The sequence below is a fragment of the Typopeltis vanoorti genome, chromosome 20, assembly GCF_054136105.1.
Source record: "Typopeltis vanoorti isolate ZY-2024b chromosome 20, IOZ_Tvanoo_1.0, whole genome shotgun sequence".
In the NCBI taxonomy this organism is placed as follows: domain Eukaryota; kingdom Metazoa; phylum Arthropoda; class Arachnida; order Uropygi; family Thelyphonidae; genus Typopeltis; species Typopeltis vanoorti.
Window position 1 is genome coordinate 20,572,364 of NC_143568.1, and position 18,027 is coordinate 20,590,390.

Here is an 18,027-nt window from a genome sequence, read left to right on the forward strand (position 1 = left end):
GACACTAGATATAAATGTAGGAGAAATTACAAGAACAGAGATAACAAGAGCAATAAAGAAACTAAAAAATGAAAAAGCAGCAGGGATAGACAACATTCCAGCAAAATTAATTAAAACAGAATTATATATTACATCTGATGATAAATGAGATATGGGAGAAAGAAAAATGGCCAAAGGATTGGGATATAGGAATACTGGTCAAAGTACCACCAAAAAAAAAAAAAAAGGTGATATTATGGAATGTAAAAATTGGAGAGGAATTTCAATGCTGAGCATAGTCAGTAAGATCTTCACTAGAATAATCCTGGAGAGAATGAAATACAAAATACAAAATGAAATGAAGAGAGGTTGAGGAAAGAACAAGCAGCCTTCAGACCAAATAGATCATGTATAGATCAAATAATAATAATAATAATAGAATAATCAATAGAATGGCAAAGCAGCCTATATTTAGGTTTTATCGATTCTGAAAAGGCCTTTGACAGTATAAATAGAGAAAAAATTGTTTCATTAGACTTCATTAGATGAAGTCTAATGAAACAATAGACTTCATTTTTCTCTAGACTTCATTAGATGAAGTCTAGAGAAAAAATTGTTTCATTAGACTTCATTAGATGAAGTCTAATGAAACAATATGGCATACCAATAAAAATAATAAGTCTGATGTAAGAAAATGTATGATAACTACAAAATTAAAATACTATGCAATGGAAAATTAACCGAAGAAATTAATACCACTAGCGTTGTAAGACAAAGATGTATACTCTTCCCCACAATATTTTCTATTGTAATAGATTGGATGATGAGAAACACAACAGTTGATAATATAAATATACAATGGGGGATACAAATAAATTAAATGATTTAGATTTTGCTGACATGTCTGACAGCTCAAAAGCACCAACACATGCAAAAAATAATAATAATAATAATAACGTAGCTTAAACATAAACAGGAAAAAGACAAAAATAATGAAGATAAACACAAAATAAAATCTAACTTTTAAAGTAACATAAGAATCACTGGAAGAGATACATTTGTCTACCTGGGATCAGTGGTAAGTACCACAGGAGGAACAGAAGAAGATATAAAAAACAGAATACAAAAAAGCTCAAAGTATCTTCAATATGATAGAAAACATATGGAGAAGTACAGAATTAAACTTCAATAAAATAAGGCTTTTCAAAACTAACATTAAAACTATTCTATTATATGGATCAGAATCCTGAAAATTAATTAAGGAAAATACAAACAAACTACAGGTATACATAAATAAATGTCTAAGAAAAATGTTGGAAATATACTAACCAGATAAATTTCAAATATGGCATTATGGGAAAGAACAAACCAAACCAGTATTGTAACAGAAATTAAAAGTAGGAAATGGATTGGACATACTATCAGAAATCCTGATAAAGACATAGCTAGGACAGTCATGGAATGAAACCCACAGGGAAAAAAGGAAAAGGGGTTGCTCCAAGATGACTTGGAGAAGACAAACCGAGATGAAGATTAAGCAGATGTGGAGATCCTAGAGTGAACTTAAGAAAGAGACAGCAAACAGAGTCCAATAGAAAGTATTGATTGAGGCCCTATGCTCTGCAGGGAGTGAAGAGAATAAGTAATCATTTCTGATACTTGGATAGGATGAGAATATCCCAAATTTACAGGAGGTAGGAGGAATTCTGAAGCCCCTATATGGTAGCCTAATTTAAATAAGAATGACTGCATCTCTCTCTCTTTCTTTTGAGAGAGATAGCATAGGAGATTTTCATCCTAGGTAAAACATCAGAAATGACTGCATTGAACTTGATGTTATTAGTTAACTGAGTATTCGGTTTTACCTTTCTGTTACAAATTATTCCACTTCATTACATGCCATTTTTAATATATTTCATGTTAATGATTCATGTTAATGTCACTGCATGTGTTGGCTAGTGGCCAACACGCCAATATACAGTCCATCTGTGGCCAATTCAAAGAAGTTGTGACCGGTAGCGTATTCAGGATTTAATCTTGGGGGGGGGGGGGGGGTTGAGTAGACGATTTGAGAATACACACTATGCATCACATATGACTTATGATTGAGCATCTGCAGTGATCGCTAATTCATAAGCCATAAGCAGTATAGAAATAGAAGGCACTACATAACATAAATAAAAAAAATGAAAAAATGAAATTTAGTTAGGAAAAGATATTTGGAAAATTTTCTGATGTTTTTCATTCTTTTTCTTTTTTTTGGGGGGGGGGGGGCTTGTCCCACCTCTGGGTGTGCCACTGGTAGTGACCATGAAAGTGCCTATAGAAAAGGCACAGTGTAGAAACAGAGACCCTATGGGAAAGTGAGTGAAGAAAGTCTGTGAGGGATAGTTCAACCTAATGAGCAGATTGCCCTTGTGTGAATATCATCAAGAATTCTTAGGAAGGTCTTGGGTGCATCATCTAAATATAGGAAATTTAGATGATGCACCCAAGATTTAGATAATTTAGATTAAACAATATTCCAAGGTATGTCAGATCTGAGACTTTATAAAGTGTTAGCAGTTAAGAGGAAGAGAAGTAATTTTTGGAGCAGAAAAGAAGAACACCAAGCTATTTTTAGAAGTTGAGGAGGATATGAGGATATGTAGTAAAATATATATGCCAGGATAAATGTGACATTGAAACATTATCAAAATTAAGAGGGAATGACATAGGATCTTTCTTGTGGGTAATAAGGCACACCCAACTTTTAATGGCACTGAAATTTACTAAGTTGTCTTCATCCCATTCGAGGATGCTGAGAAGATCAGTGTTTACATCACTGGTTATGAAAAATCTTGAGGCTTCTATCATTTCAGTACTACAGGGTTTCTTGAATGAGGAAGAGAAATGAAGAGTACTGTTTTCGATAAAAATGTGAATAGGATTCAAAGTCAGTGCAAGAGGGTCATTGATGTAAAGGAAGAGCATGGGTGAGAATACAGGACCTTGAGGTACTCCAGCACTGATAGAGAAATATGACGAGAGGAAGGTATCCACCATGACATGCAATGAATGACCAGTGAGGAATCTGGAATCCGATCACAGAGTGCAGGAGGGAAGCTATAAGATGGTATCTACTTTAGGATGCCTCGATGCTAGACTCAGTTGAAAGTCTTTGAAATATAGATAGCTATAACATGAGTTTCTCTGAATCTTTCCATGGCCTGTGTCCAAAGGTGGACGAGATTAGTTAGGAGGTCATCTGTAGAATGAGAATAGCATAACCCAAACTTATGATTGCTAATTAAACTGAAAAGTCTCCAGGTAGTGCATGCCAGTAGAACATGATTGCTCATATAGGTGATACAGGATGGGTATTAATTCTGGAGCACAAGTTTTGAACATAACTGGAGGAATACAATCTGGACTAGGAGTCTTATTAGCATCAAGATTAATCAAGGTTTTCCTGATGTTGTTTTTGGAAAAGTTCAGAGGAGACATGCAATAGACAGTTTGTGGTAGTTTGTAGAATTTGCCTTGTTCATCCTACCAAGAATTGGAAGAAAAAAACTGATGCCAAGTGGTCAGCCTTTTGCTTGGGTGAGGTTACCACGGTGCCATCAGGATGCAAGAGAAGTGGGAACAGAGAAGGGCAGAAGTCACACCTCACAACCTTAGCAAGGGACCAGAAGGCTCAATGCCAGTTGAGAAGAAGACAAGTTTCTGCCCTTCTCTGTTCCACTTCTCTTGCGCCTGATGGCAATGACCATTTCATTCTTATGAAGTCTGCTTTGGAATTGTTGATAACTTTATTAGACTTGTTTTGAGCTATTGTGTAAGCTGAATGAGAAGCTGGAGTTTTTAATTTAAGCCATTGAACATCAGCTGTATTTTTATCATGAGCTGAAGACTCACTTTTTTTTTTTTTTTTTGAGAAGCAGGGCTTGGATATGCATCGTGAATTTGCAGTGCAGTGGGGAATGAAAGTTCTCATTCCAGTGAGAATTATTTCAGTAATTAGTTCAGATGTTTAGACAAGCAGACCCTGCCTTAAAGCAGGACAAACATTAAGAGGAAGAAGAAGAGTTCAGATATTTAGATCAGGTTGGTGAAAATGTTAATCTGACCATGGAAAAGAGACATAAAAATTCTAGAAGTCATTCCAGTTGGCACAATTGTAGTGCCATAGGATACATGACTGAGATTGGCTGGGAGAAGGATGAACTATAGAAAAGGAGACTTGAATAAGATCATGGTCAGAGTTGCCAAGGGGAGAGCAGATGTCAACAGTGTATTTGAAGGGAGAACTAATTAAGAAATGATCCAGAATGTTGGAAGAATGATAAGGATTATCTAGTATTCTGGTCAATAGGTTAACTATTTGTGTTAGGTCACAACTGATGGTAAATGATTCAGCTTCTCTTCCAACTTGATCTGAGAAGTTGATGTGGGGGAGCCAGTTAGTATTATTTTGAAGTCCTCAAGGAAGGCAATCTTACAATTTGGCTAATTAATTTGTATGAAATCAATTTTTAGTGATAAGTAGTCAAAAAGGGCAATACAGTAAAGGCAGCAAATGAAGGCTGTAAAGTGAAGTAACGAAATCTTGAGCCGTAGCAAATCAAAAAGCAGGGATTCCAGGTTGGATAGCCTTTGACAAGAGATATATCATTTTACAAAAGCACATGTTCCTCTCTTTTTTACTTACTTACTCTAGTGAGATCTTGTATAAAAACCATATAATTCTAATATAAATATTGTAAGCTTATTTGGGAGAGTTCGTAAGTTAATAGTTTGTGTACAAAAAGGAATATAAAATTAGTGCAGAACTTACAAGAATTTCAACGTAACTAGAGAAATTTCATAAGCTGAAAACTTACTCTACTTTCCCGCCTTCTGTCTAATTCCGGACTTATGCTTCTTTGCTTGGGCATTTCAGGACTCGGTGTTCGTCTTCCAATATTATGCCTATGATCCATAAGATGAGATGGTGGACCTGCTAAGGTATGCCTTTTATTCTCATTCTCCCGTGACTCTGGAGATCTCCTTTCTCTATAGCCAAAACCTGTTAAAAGTGGCATTTTAAAAAAATATTAAAGAAACTAAGGGAAAATGGAGATATTCTAAAGACATCAATGACTTTGATGTATTTTCTGGTCAATATACTAGCAAAAAAATCTGACAATTTCCAAGCTCCTCTTTGTGAACAATAAAATTTTTACTGCTAAGCTGATTACTGTATTTGTTAGTTTACTGTGATTTATGTGACCACCACTATATTATATTGATGTTACATTTGTGTAGATGATATTCCATGTTCAACCAAAGAAGGAACATATTTATAAATTTAATACCAAAATTATTACAAAATCAGTAATAATAAATTTACCTGACATTCCACCATCCATACTTCTTGACGCAAAACGTTTATTACTTAGAGTTCTTTCAAAATGAGGTGGCGGCCTGTCAATGAGGGCACTGGCCATGCGAGTTTGATACTGTGTACGACCTGAATAACGAAACTTTGACCCAAACCTAGGAAGTAATAATTTTGGCTTGGGAGCAGGTTCAGGTAACATAAGTCTGGAAGGGATAAATAAAAATAAGTGAAGAAAAAATTGTGATGCTAAAAAAAAAAAAAAGTTAGTTTTAAAACTAATCTCATTAATGACACATATATTATGGAATATCTGTGTCATTAATATACAGATATTATGGAATATCTGTGTCATTAATATACAGATATTATGGAATTAATAACACTTTATAAAACTTGGAATTTTCAACATTTATAAAGAATTAAGATTACTTTATTAATTATCCAGAGCAAACATTCCACTATTTTATATTCATGAATAAGGAATGAGAACAAGTAGCACAAAATAGAACAGCATACTATGTATACACTAATCAGAAAAAGAGAATAACTTGCATTCTGTTCAACAGCAGATGATTTGAAATCTTGCATTAAAAAATGAAATCATTCAGGATAAAAATGAATATCATATTGAAGATTAAAAAAAATGTGAGAAAATTTAAAAAAAAAAAATCAAAATAGACCCAAATGTACAAGTATTATTCAAGAAAAAATTAGAGAGTTTGAAAACAAACCTTGAATACTTAGAGGCATACTCCAAAGAAAACAATGACTGGCTCTATATGAAGCATGTGGAAGTTGTTTACAAAGATAAAATCAAAACCTCCATTGTGGATTCAGGAAGTTAAAGTCGCAGTTGTGGAAGAGAAAAATTGTTTGAAAGTGCCTAACAGAAGTCATATTCTCTGGGAAGATACTGAGAAAAATATAACAAAGCAAAGTAATGTGTAAAAGTTGCTAAACAAAAGTCAGGAAGACTGGTTAAGAATACAGAAGACAAATATCAGGAAGGCAGAAAATGTTCTGGATGCTACTGAAAACTTGGAAATAAAAGAAAGAGTACAGAAAAAGGAATCAAAGTGATCAAGGTAATATGAAAATTGATGATAGAGATATTATAGATATATTCAAGAAGAATGTGATAAGTACATATCAATGCATCACATAAAAGCAAATCAAAAAACATAAAATCTGGAAAGGAAGCTAGAGAGCAATGACTTGAAATGCTCAAATATGGAGGTATAAAAGTTTTGCAATTACTGCACTGTATAATTCAGAAGGCCTGGTCATCAGATTGAATTCCAGACAACTGACAATTGGAGTAGAGCACTCATAGTTATCTATCTATAAAAATGGAAATAAAACTGAAAGAAAGAATTACAATGGAATTTTCCTATTGAGTATTCTAGGTTAAATTTATGCAAACATATTTGAAAAGAGCTGAGAAAAATTGCTCAAGACAAATTTCAGGAAAAACCACTTGAGTTTAAGCTAGGGTTTGTCAAGATAAATTTATAAATTTTCATTGAAAGACAAACAGATGAGAAATCATGGGAATTAACAAGGATCTGTATTTAAGTTCTGTAGAGCTGGAAAAGGCATATGACAAGGTGCCAAGAGAAAAATCTGTACAATTATATAGTAAAAGGAACAATCTAGCAATATAGTCTAAATTTGAATTATAAGTCAGAAGTTCAACTGAATCGAAGGGGGATAGGAAGCCATTGGATGTAAAATCAGATGTAAGAAAAGGGCAGCATATTATCTCCACTGTTATTCATCATATATATGAAGGAGAGAAGCATTAAAAGTGATATCAAATTAGGAAATGGTAATATCAGCTTTTTATACAGATGATGTTATGCTCCCAAATGAATCCAGTACAAATGTTCAGGAAATATAAGTCAGCAGGATTCCTCAATTAAATTGAGTAACTGCTGTAAATAAAAAAATAAAAAAGTCTGTCATGAAGTTCAGCAAAAAAAAAAAAAAAACAGCCTATGAAAATAAGCAGGAATACCAAAAAAACATTGGCTGCATCTTCAGTGGAGAACATACAGAAGTAAAACATTTCAACGAATTTTAGTGAAGATGGCAAATGAAATATGGAAATAGACAACATAATAAACAGTGATACTATGGAGGAGAATCAATTGAATAAAATTTACATGGAAGAAGAGAGAAATTCATCAGCACTAAAGTCTGTATACAAGACAGTGTTCAAACTAATTTTAACTTATGGATCTGAGAGCTGGGTTAGAAGTAAAAAAAAAGGTTTATCCAAGGACCATATATGTGAGAATTCTGGGGGATGGGGATTAGACTAGAGAGGAAAGATTAGCAAAATATGTGCATGATGTCAAGAAAAGACCATGAGGAAGACCAAAATGTAGGTGAACTGTGCAGTTATAAGTCCCTCTGAAGACTCAAGTATAAGATCTATAACATCAGAGTTCTGACAGATAAACTAATTTGGAGAAAAATTGTTCATAGAAAGTTACTAATAATGTATAATTTTCATGTGGTACCATCATATCAGAAATATGATGATGATGATTCACTGACCAGAAGATTAAATTCCCTCTATTCATGTAAATTGTATAAATAATTATTGAATCGTTTTTTTTTTTTTTTTACTCACTGTTGTGTTCTATTAAAAGAATTTTGTGTTACATTAAATCTATGTGTTCTTCAGATGTATGTGCATTTCATACGCAATAGTCACTTTGGGTCAGCTGTCTGTCTGTGTGTGATTAGAACTACAAAGAATCTTTTTAATGTTTGATTCCTTTTCCATAACAAAGATGTCATCCACATCTTATATATATATATATATTTATCAAAAATCAAATCAGCTAACACCTTTTATTCTCTTATAAGGATAAATAAATAATAGGCAAGGTTATTTTAACCCTATCTAACATTTGGAGACTGAGGGGAAACAGTTCAATCTCCACCAGTAGTCAATTAGAGATAGATGGCCCAAGACTATCACTAATTATATATGGCATCTGGTGAAGAGTGTGACTGACAAGTACTGTCATCATGTGGTCCATAATCCTAACACTATGCTTACTGAAAATAGTGTGGATTCTACTGTCAATTTTTTGGGGTTTTAGGACAAAAACCTGAGTTTCCAGAAGAAAAAGGCCACTTGCCCATGCCAGAGATCGATTAACTCAAGAGCCAGTCAAAAAAAACGTATATAACCAGTTAAAAAAAATTATATATATATATATATATATATATATATATATATATAATTTAAATATACAGGGTCCATCAAAAAAATTTATACACACTTTAACAGATGTCATCTATGGACCTTTCTCGGAGTTGGATTGAATTACGGTAGCAATGTGTAGTATGATGTTCTCTCAAAAGATGTCCTTACTCACATGAATACTAGCATCAATATGTGACAGATAGAACAGTCAAACAAAATGGCCAAGGCATGATTGTCATTCGAGGAATGCAAGATCATTTTAAAGTGATATTTCAAATTTGAGGATGTTGTTGAAGTTCAATGACAATGGAAGCATGAGTTTGCAACACAATTTCCAACATGCCTGACAATTGCATGTATTCGTGATAAGTTTGAGACCCATGATACCATGTGTGATATGTACAAGGGAAGATCCAGAAGGCCTCGCTCAGCAACAAGTCCTGCTTCCTTGGCTATGGTGTCGAAACAGTTTACACGCTTGCCACAGAAGTCTACTAGACAATGTGCACGTGAGACAGGAGTTAGCAGTGCAAGCATATGGCACATTCTTAAAGCAGCTAAATGGAAAGTTTACATCCCAAGATTATTACATGTAATAAATGAAGACAAACTTCTTGGAGAAGTAGGTTTTAATACTAGAGGTATGGGGGGGAAGGTTCAAGATTTAGAATAATAACACTTATTATTACAGTGAACTACTGCTTGGGCAACGTTGGCCAAAGTGTCTAGCGGGATTGCTGCACATGCCGTTTCAATTTCTTTCCAAAGGACCACCAGTGTAGCTGGTTTTCTATGATACACTACACTTTGGCCAACGTTGCCCAAGCAGTAGTTCACTGTAATAATAAGTGTTATTATTCTAAATCTTGAACCTTCCCCCCATACCTCTAGTATTAAAACCTACTTCTCCAGGATAAAAGACTTAAATAAAGTGTTCATTGAATAATTCCACTATGTCCTTTGAATCAGTTGCTCTACTCCCATTTTTATCCAAAAATGACATTCTTCCACAATCATTCATCCTCCTACTGGCCACATAATGAAAGAATTCCTTAGGATTTTCTTTGGATCTCAGGGTCAATCTCTTCTCATATTCCAGTTTTGCCTTCCTCACAACACTAGTCACTATCCTGGCCTTAGTCTGATATTCTTCATGCATCTGCTCTCCACCCCTCTCCTTATATCTTTTCCAGAACTTCTTCTTCACCTGCTGTTCCCGTTTGATATTGTTCGGCATTCAATTACACCAAATTGTGCTCTCCTTTTCACTCACGTTATACAACTAACCATCAGTGCTAATAAATATTCCTTCACCAGTTTCCAAGCACTGATGTTATCCCATTCTTCCAATTCCACCATCCATGAAACTTCCCCAAGCTGATTTCCAAGATTATTATAAACCCCTGCCTTATAATTTCGCACACATTCCTTTCTCCCTGATACTTCTTTATGTTTTTTCAGTCATGCCACTGGTACCATTAGAGATCAGACTTGAACCTCATCTTCAAGCTTCCCACTAAGCCTTTCATAATCACCTGACTTGTAGTTCCACATGTATACCTTCTTGACAGAATACTCCTCATTTTTTACAATCTCCCAAGTCAAGACAGCATGATTACTTTCCCCAATCAGAGGCAATGAGGCCACCTTAGTTACAGTTAACTCTCCTGATCCAATGACCAGGTCGAATGCTTTTGCGCCTTCAGTCCCTTCCATCACATGTTGATTCAAGTAATTATTGCTCAATAGGTGTAGAAATTCTATTTCCTTACTGCCATGTGATCTCTCACTCTTCTTTCCAATCTATATCACCATAGTTGAAGTCCGCCATAATAATAATCCCTCAACCTGCCCTCATTCTACTCATTTGCTGATGTATATCTTCCAGATCATTCCCTGTAATCCCCTGGCCTATAGTAGCAGCCAACTGTATACTTTGTCTTACTGGCCTTGCCCTCACACCAGACTGATTCAAATGAACAGCCACCCTTCCATCTATCTCCTATTCTTTTTGGCTGCAATTCATCTACAGTACCAGCAGTACCCCCCCCCCCCCATCCTATCTTCCCTAAAAATACTAAATCCTTCACATTCTATCCCTGTAACTGTTAGCCAAGTTTCACTAATGCTTATAACATTTGGCAAGGTTACACTAACCAAATCCAGAACATCCTTCCTCTTGTACTTGGTACTTCTAGCATTAGTATACAGAAACTGCAGCATCCATTTAGGTCTCCAACCAATTTTACTTCCAGTATTGACTACCTTATTCAATATTTTTGAAAAGAAATTGAGGCAACATATAGTGAAGGAACACAAAGTTCAAGTCTCGGATTTGGTCCTAGCATCAGAGGATCTGACTGAAACTGATATACCATCTTTGCACAGTTGGAGAGAGTGACCGTGTGGTCCTGACTTGGAGGGAGAACAGATATGAAGAAATATCAGGTAAAAAAAGAATTTATGTGGAATTATAAGGCAGGTGCTTATAATAATCTTAGAAATCAACTTGGGGCAGTTCCATGGATGGAAGAATTCGAAGGGAGCAATATCAGCAGTACATGGAAACTAGTGAAGAAATATTTATTAGCATCAAGTGAAAAGTATAACTTTTTTGAATTTTTCAAAATATAAAGAAAGGAGCAGAGAACAGTTGCATGCAGAATACAAGAGTATTCTGCATGCAACTGTTCCAGGAAAGTGAGTAGTACAGTAAATATGCAAAACTGGAATACAAGAAGAGATTAGCCTTGCAATAAGAACCAGTGAGAAAACATTGCTATCAGCAATATCACAATCAATGAGACTTCTTATTTCTTGCATCTTCTCTCCATACAAACATGTGTACATTTTTATGTTAGAACATGGTGTTAGCAATAACCAGTCCATGTGCAGAACAGAAATCTAGTAGGTACTTACCATTATTATTAGATTTGGCCTTTTTTGCAAATTTTCCCAAAACATTTTTATATATCTGTTAATAATTTTCCACTCTAAGGTTCATATCTCCAACGAGGACCAACTTTTTCTTTTTTGTTGTGTCAGCTGCCTTCTCTAATGCCTTAAAAAATTCCTCCTCCTTCCTCAGAACAGTCTCCAGGATCATGCACACAAATAAGTCTTCATTTCCAGTTCCCCATCCTGATATTTGTTTGCATCACTCTACTTGATCATATTTATTGCTTAGAAAGATATCATTTGTTATCACTGTTTTGGTAACACCTATTATGTCAATCTGGTACTTATTTAATTCTTCCATCAGTTTCTTTTTTTTTTCCACTGATGCCGGCCTGGTTGGCGTATCCACTCTCTAGCCAAAAGGGTGGAGGTTAGAATCGTGCCGTGGGTATGAATGTTTGTGATTGGCTATGAAAATACTAGTAGTGGTGATGGAGGGCAGCAGATGGCATTGGTGTAGATGATGCAGTTCACTGTAGTTGGTGGAATGAGTGGTGGAAGCAGAAAGTTGTAGGGTAGGTACCCTCCCATGATGAGTCTTTGGATTCCATGGAGGTGTCACGTAATAAAAAAAAATAATAATAATTCTTCTTATATTGATGAAACTATCTTGATCTTGGCTGATGTTGATGTTTGTTCCAGTAGCTAACTTTTTGCTGTTTTGCCCTGGTTCCCATGACAAAAGACAACAGGGGCCTTGTATTTGGTCAGCTAAAAAAAAAAAGAAGCAATTAAATAAATTTTTTAAGTATTATTTATTATACGAATCAGTTGGTTTTTGTGCCAAGTTAATATATTTATGTTATTTATTGTTGTGATATTCAATTAGCAGAGTTCACAGTCAAAGATTAACAAGATACATGAAACAGAACAATGAAAGCCTTGAGTGGGCAAATGAATCCAATTTAGACCTTATCCAAAAGCCTAGAAATTGAATTCATATTGTCATAAGATATGAGATGTCCCAGAGTGCTGTTTTCTAGAGTTGAGATGGTGTGATATCTGGGACGCCCAACTTTTCCAGATGTTTCATATATGCTCTTGGTATTGCTCCTATGACAATTTGAACTACTGTTGCTAAAATGCTTATACTATACTATACTATTCCTCATACATAGATGTGAAGTGTCCATTGAAGTCGATATAATCTTTGAATATTATAGAAATAATATATATGGTATTGCCACATCAATAAACTGTACAAGTTGTTTGACTATGTCTGACAAATTATGTTCAAGATATCTATCTGTCTCAATTTTAAAGTCTCATAATATCTTGGCATTTTATTTATTATTATTGTTATTATTATTATTGGCATTTCATCAGAGTCCAAAGATTCATCATGGAAAGTACACTAAACATTTCACTAAGTACTAACCATCATTTGCAGTACTTGGCATGCTTCTCTTTGAGCTCATTCATCAACAATGGACTCACAACTGATTGTGGTAATCCATGCAACTCATTCACACTCTTCAAGCAAAAAATCTAGACAACATCCCTTATTAACCACACTCCACTTATTCAATATCCAGGTAATTATGAAATGATCTATGCCGCATTTTCCTTTTTTGTTTATTTCTTTTATTCTCTTCATTTCACATATTTCATTTCCTTCCATACTAAAAAATTTCCTCTTTATCGATCCTATAAAACCATTTAGCAACTTTTATTCTCTAGTATATACTCTCCTTTTCACCTATTAATCAATTTCTGTAACCCACTGATCTTCTATCCTCATTGGGAACATTCTGCTGTACATCTGCCACCAATGTGGCTTACGTCTGGATTTTTTTATCATTGTTTTCATCCCCAAGAAACTTGGGTAACCAGATCAGTAAGACAGTTCGTAGGTGGCCATATCAAGGCTTTATAAAGAGGTATAATAGCTGCTTATCAGCATGTTCTTCAATACCCAAGTAATAATATGAATTATTTTAGTCACCTTTTCATTATTCTCCTTTGGTCTTGATATACATCCACAATTACATGGATGTGAAGTGTCCATCGAAGTCAATATAATCTTTGAATATTATAGAAATAATATGGATATGAAGTGTATATTTTTGATATGTTTTATCTGTATGGCCATTTCGTGGTTAAATTATCCTACAGTTCTCCACATAACTTTCATTAGTTATTGCTCTCCACAGTTTTGCATTAACAGCAAACAATAGAAAAGTTCATCTCATATCATTTCCTATATCATCAATATACAAATTAAACTGCAGCAGACAAGTACAGGGCTCTGCAGTATACTACTAGTCTTTCTACCTTCTCTTCCATAAATTACTCTGTATTTACATAAGCCACTCTTTTAACCATATCATTCACATCCATCCAATGTGCTGTAGTTTGCATGACAGAGTTCTGTGTGGTATCCTGTCAAATGCAAAGGCATTTGACAGAACAAGTCCAGCATTATCATTATGGCCAGTTTTTTTTTTATTTATCCAACTCAACCATCACTTTAAAGTGAGTAAACTAAGAGGCATGATTCCTTTATAAAACCGTGTTCCCCCACCCCCATACAGAATCATATTCCTATTCACTAGTTCCTGAATCTTATCCAATACCTTGATCAGCACTGCCCCAAGATTATGCTGATTAATCTATAACTTGTTGAAAGTTTTTCACTTGGTTATATAAGGGGGAACAGAAAGTAATCAATTATTTTTAATAGAACATGTTTAGCCGATTGTTCTTTTCTTAAATAACACATAAATTATTAAATTTGATTTTTATTTAAATATTAGCATTACTTTTCTATTTAAAAAATCTGTTTTTTTTTTTTTAATTTTAGATTATTTTTTTTAATATGGCAGACTTTAAAGTTGAAGAGCACCATTTACGTCATTGTATGCTGTTCTTGTTTCACCAAGGAAAGAATGCTACCGAGGCTACCAAAATAATTTGCTCAACTTATGGAGATGTATTGAAGGTTAACAAATGTCAGCGATGGTTTAGGAGATTTGCAGAAAAAAATTTTGATCTCTCTGATCGTCCTCAATCTGGAAGACCTTTTACTCTAGATGACGATGCTCTTAAGACTCTCATTGAATCAGAACAAACCATACAAGAATTAGCAGAGAAACTTAATTCATCATGGTCAACTGTCCAAGAGCACTTACATAAGAGTGGCAAGGTTCTTAAACAGGGTGTATGGGTACTGCATGAACTGTCAGAAAACAATAAAGCACAGAGACGGGCGATTTGCAATTCATTGTTGACCAGACAACAAAATGACCCCTTTTTGGAATGAGTCGTAACTGGTGACGAAAAATGGGTGCTGTATAAGAATAATAAACGAAAAAACAGTGGCTTTCTCCAAATCAAACTCCAATTCCAACACCTAAAGATGAAGTTCATCCACAAAAGGTTTTGTTGTGCGTTTGGTGGGATATTCATGGAATTATTCATTACGAACTCAGGGAACAAGGTAAGATTATCACAGCAGCCATCTACTGTGAACAATTAGAGCGACCACATCAAGCGTTGTTAATCAAACGTCCTGCGCTTGTCAATCGAACAGGGGTAATTTTGCAGCAAGATAATGCAAAACCACATTCTGCAAGAATGGTCAAGAAAAAATTAGGCAGTTAGGATGAGAACTTCTATCACATACCCCATATTCGCTGGATATTGCCTCTAGTGACTATCACTTATTTAGGTTCTTAGGACATAGCATAAGAAATAAAACCGTGCATTCGCAAGATGATGTCCAAAGGAGTTTGATATCATTTTTTGCCTTCAAAGAAAAAACTTTTTTCAAAAAAGGAATTCTAAATTTTAGTTTAGAATTTTAGTTTAGGATTCTAAACTAATATTTAAAATATCTAAACTAATAATTAAACTAAATTAAAATTTAGTTTAATTCTAAACTAAATTTTAGTTTAGAATTCTAAACTAAAAAATCTTAGTAAATCGTTGGAATAAGGTTATAATTAACGATGGCAATTATAGAATTGAATAATGTTAATTTGTTCTTTAATAACATTTATATTAAAAATGTAGTTCAAAAAATTGATTACTTTCCGGTCCCCCTTATATTATAAATTAAAGATACCAAGAAATTATATACTTGTTTTAATCCATTATAAAGTTTGCACCGGGGTGCTTAAGGGTCAAAGCTGTATAACTGAGAGGAGACCTCCACATAGCCTTTAAAGGAATGCGGAGAACCGACCAGGGCTTCTGACCTAATGTCCAATCCTCACCTTCTCGTGGTGCACCCTGTTGGGTATCTACTTTGATACTGAACGAACGAGGATGGGCTGGCAATTTGGGATTTAGCCGACCAAATTGTATTCTTATTGGTTAAACCAAAATAAAAAATGATGGTACAACATGACAAAATTTCATGCCGGCTGGGGCGTCGCCCGGTTAAACAAGGCCCCCGTTGTTTTCGCCAGGGAACCAGGGCGAACAGCGAAAAGTCAGCTACTGGAACAAATCTGAAAACAAACCCCAACTCAACATCACCAGAGTTAAAGATCGGTACTATCAATGTAAGAAGCCTGAATGGCAAAGAAATGGAGCTAGCTGAGGAATTAGATAAGTACCAGATCGACATAATAGGGGTGACTGAAACAAAAAAGACCAAAACTGGTGAGATCTTTCTGAGCAATAAATACAAAATGTTATATTCAGGCAATGACAATCAAGGAAAAGAAGGAGTAGCCATAGTATTCAACACAAAATACGAGGCTAATCTTCTTGAATGGCAGTCAGTCTCAAGTAGAGTAATGTGGGCAAATATGAGAATGGGGAACTGGACAATCAGACTTATTTGTGCCTATGGTCCCACAGAAGGTTCTACTAAGGTAGAAGTGGAGGAATTTTTTGATGCTTTAGAAAAAGCAACTGACACAATGAAAAAGGAAAAGTTGGTCCTTGTTGGGGATCTAAATAGTAGAGTAGGAAATGATTGTGAGACATACAAAAATATTTTGGGAAAATTTGGAGAAAAGAGCAAAGCTAATAATAATGGCAAATATCTGTTGGATTTCTGCTCAGGACATGGACTGGTTATTACTAACACCATGTTCCAACATAAAAATCTGCACAAATTCACATGGAGAGAAGAGGCTAGGAATAAGAAAAGTCTCATTGACTATGTTATTGTTGATAGTGATGTTTTCTCCCTGGTGCAGGACACCAGAGTGTACAGAGGATTTGAAATTGGAAGTGATCACTATTTAGTCTTGAGCAGGATAAAATTGAATTTCATATTGAAAAGAATAACATGTAAGAAAGTTTTAAAGCGAATAAAAGTTGAGCAGCTCTCAGATGTGAACTGTAGACTAAAATACAGAAATATTATTGAAAAGAAAATGAAAGAGTTTGAGAACAGGAATCAAACCTTGGAGATTCAGTGGCAAACTCTGAAGGAAACATTGATTGATTCTGCCAGAGAGGCATGTGGTGAGGTTGTGTGCAAGGATAAAAAAATCAGAACTCCCTGGTGGACACAGGAAGTTAAAGAGGCAGTGAAGGAAAAGAAGAAAGCATATCAAAAGTTCCTGGCAAATAAGGCAGCTGTTACTCTTACAGAATACAGAGACAAATGTAAGAAAGCTAAACAGTGTGTAAAACTAGCTAAACAAAAGTCATGGGAGGACTTTGGCAAGAATATAGAAAATAAATATCAAGAAGGTGGCAAAATATTCTGGAGGTTGTTGAAGAAGCTTAGGAACGGAGGAAAGAGTGCTGTAAAAGGAATTAGAGATGATAAAGGTGAAATGAAAACAGGAGAAAAAGATATCCTTGAAGTATGGAGTAATTACTTTGAAAAACTGCTAAATGAAACAAGCAGTGATGACAGCACAGTGATAAAAAACACTGACCAGGCATGCAGTCAGGAATACATATCCATACTTGAAGTAGAAAAAGCCATCAAAGGCTTGAAATGTGGAAAGGCAGCAGGAGTAGATGATATTCGACCAGAAATGCTGAAGTATGGTGGTATAAGAGTCTTACAGTGGCTGCACTGCATAGTTCAGAAAGCCTGGACAGAGGGACGAATTCCCAATGATTGGAGTAGAGCTCTCATAGTACCCATATATAAAAAGGGAAATAAAACTGAATGTGAGAATTACAGAGGTATTTCCCTACTGAGTGTTCCTGGCAAGATCTATGCAAGTATACTTGAGAAACGGTTGAGAAGAATTGTGGAAGAAAAGCTTGGTGAAGAACAAGCTGGATTCAGGCCAAATAGAGGCTGTCAGGATCAGATCTTCACTTTACGACAAATAGTCGAGAAAGCATGGGAATATAACAAATATCTGTATTTAAGTTTTGTCGATTTGGAAAAGGCATATGACAAGGTGCCAAGAGAGAAGCTATTCAATACGCTGCAGTTATATGGTGTCAATGGGGCATTATATCAAGCAATACTTAGTCTTTATTTGAGTTGTGAGTCAGCAGTTAGAATTGAAGGAAGTACAGGAAGATGGTTTAATGTTAAATCTGGTGTGAGACAAGGATGTACATTATCCCCCCT

At 35.0% G+C, this 18,027-nt stretch overlaps 1 protein-coding gene across 2 annotated transcripts in view; it reads right to left on the minus strand.

The window, feature by feature from the left end:
- Window positions 1-18,027, minus strand: part of cora (erythrocyte membrane protein band 4.1 like coracle) — a 316,104-nt gene that overhangs the window by 121,630 nt on the left and 176,447 nt on the right. For both annotated transcript variants that reach the window (XM_090410709.1, XM_090410707.1), the window contains exons 10-11: window positions 5,354-5,547; window positions 4,845-5,029 (exon numbers count right to left, since the gene is read on the minus strand). In XM_090410709.1, coding sequence (XP_090266835.1) covers window positions 4,845-5,029; window positions 5,354-5,547 — 379 coding nt within the window. The remainder of the gene's footprint in view (window positions 1-4,844; window positions 5,030-5,353; window positions 5,548-18,027) is intronic.